The sequence below is a fragment of the Saccostrea cucullata genome, unplaced genomic scaffold (genome assembly GCF_032062105.1).
Source record: "Saccostrea cucullata isolate Sc308-1 unplaced genomic scaffold, CSIRO_AGI_Scuc_v1 ctg22912, whole genome shotgun sequence".
Taxonomy (NCBI): Eukaryota; Metazoa; Mollusca; class Bivalvia; order Ostreida; family Ostreidae; genus Saccostrea; species Saccostrea cuccullata.
In genome coordinates this window covers 11,790-13,074 of record NW_026922630.1, presented here as the reverse complement: position 1 = coordinate 13,074, position 1,285 = coordinate 11,790, and the positions used below count along the sequence as shown (strand labels likewise).

The following is a 1,285-nucleotide window of genomic DNA, read 5'->3' as shown; positions in this document are numbered from 1 at the left end:
CTTAATCTACATGATATGAAATCAGCAGAGATTTGTGGTGTTATACATTGATAAAAAGTCTTTATACATCATGCATTGTTGAACGATCGAAGTAAATAGAAGAAACTGAAGTTCCCAATATGTATTGAAATTATATTTCTTCACAAGACTGGATACCTATGATTTTTATTTCTAAAAGGTGTTTGTTGATCAAAAACGAAATAGGTAATTATTTACATTTCCTGAAAGTCTTTTTAAGATTCATAAAGGACCTGGTTCACTTGTTACAAAATTTGGCCCTGCGTCAAAATAAATAATATACCTCTAAGTTATTCCTGTACAGAGCTCTATTTATGTTTTTTATAGTTGTAAAAGTAGCATAGTTTACGTATACGTTGCAATAATTTGACGTAGCTGTATGGGACGTCATGAACAAGAATTGGACATAGGATATTTTAAAATTAATCCAACTAGCACACATTTTCATCTTTAACGTTCATAAAATTTCATTCACAAACAAATGTTTGTAAATGGTTAATCTTGCATCCAGGAACTCGCAATAAATATGGAGCCTCTGTCTACAACAACAAGCGCTCAACTGGGATCCTGGCTCCCAGGTTTGGGTCCTGAGCTGACTTCGTCGTGAAACCAGATTTCACTGCAGGCAACTCATCTCCGACTGGCGTAGCTCCTCCACAGAACCCCTGAAGCAGTAACGATGAAAAGCATGGTGTGTCATGTTCATCATGCGGATCATGGCAAAGGCGCGTTTGGCTGCCTCACTGGATCCATCATCCCTGCAGTTCAGAATGACTGGCTTACCAACATATCTAGTCAAATTAATGTCATCTGCTAGAACGTCCTGCTGGGTCTGCAACAAACGCTCCTTACATGCCTCTGGCCTCACACAGGGGTTGCATCTGAAATATGTGGTAAGATCAATGTCAATCTCACCAAGGGCTACATAATGCTGATGTGTTACCAAGTTTATCAGGTATTGCTCTGCCAGGTCGGTCTTGAAGTTGTTACTGCGCAAGATGTGGTCGAGGTGGCAATGATTATCGACAATTCTTGCCATGACTTTCCCTGTCATAGTGACGGATTTATTAATAGTCATACTACTGTGTATTCGCCAAAAGCCGCTGTTGGTGCTGCCTTAACACTTCTTGCTGTTCCATACTCAAATCCTTCAGTGGGGTACATTGTACCTACAGCTTGCCAATGCAGGAAACATGCTTAGTTCAATGGCTTTAGCTAGTAGTATAGCCGACATATCGAGGAGGAGGGGGGGGGGTAAAGAATGGGT

At 40.3% G+C, this 1,285-nt stretch overlaps 1 protein-coding gene across 1 annotated transcript; it reads right to left on the bottom strand.

Annotated features, from left to right (window-relative positions):
* Positions 1-634: 634 nt before the first annotated feature.
* LOC134262104 (uncharacterized) lies at positions 635-1,072 on the bottom strand. The gene has a single exon (XM_062744494.1). The coding sequence runs from the start codon at positions 1,070-1,072 to the stop codon at positions 635-637; it is 438 nt and encodes a 145-aa protein (XP_062600478.1).
* Positions 1,073-1,285: the final 213 nt, after the last annotated feature.

What these genes read in the sequence shown, in the direction of transcription:
- LOC134262104 (XM_062744494.1), bottom strand. Translation starts at nt 1,072, where the DNA reads ATGACAGGGAAAGTCATGGCAAGAATTGTCGATAATCATTGCCACCTC.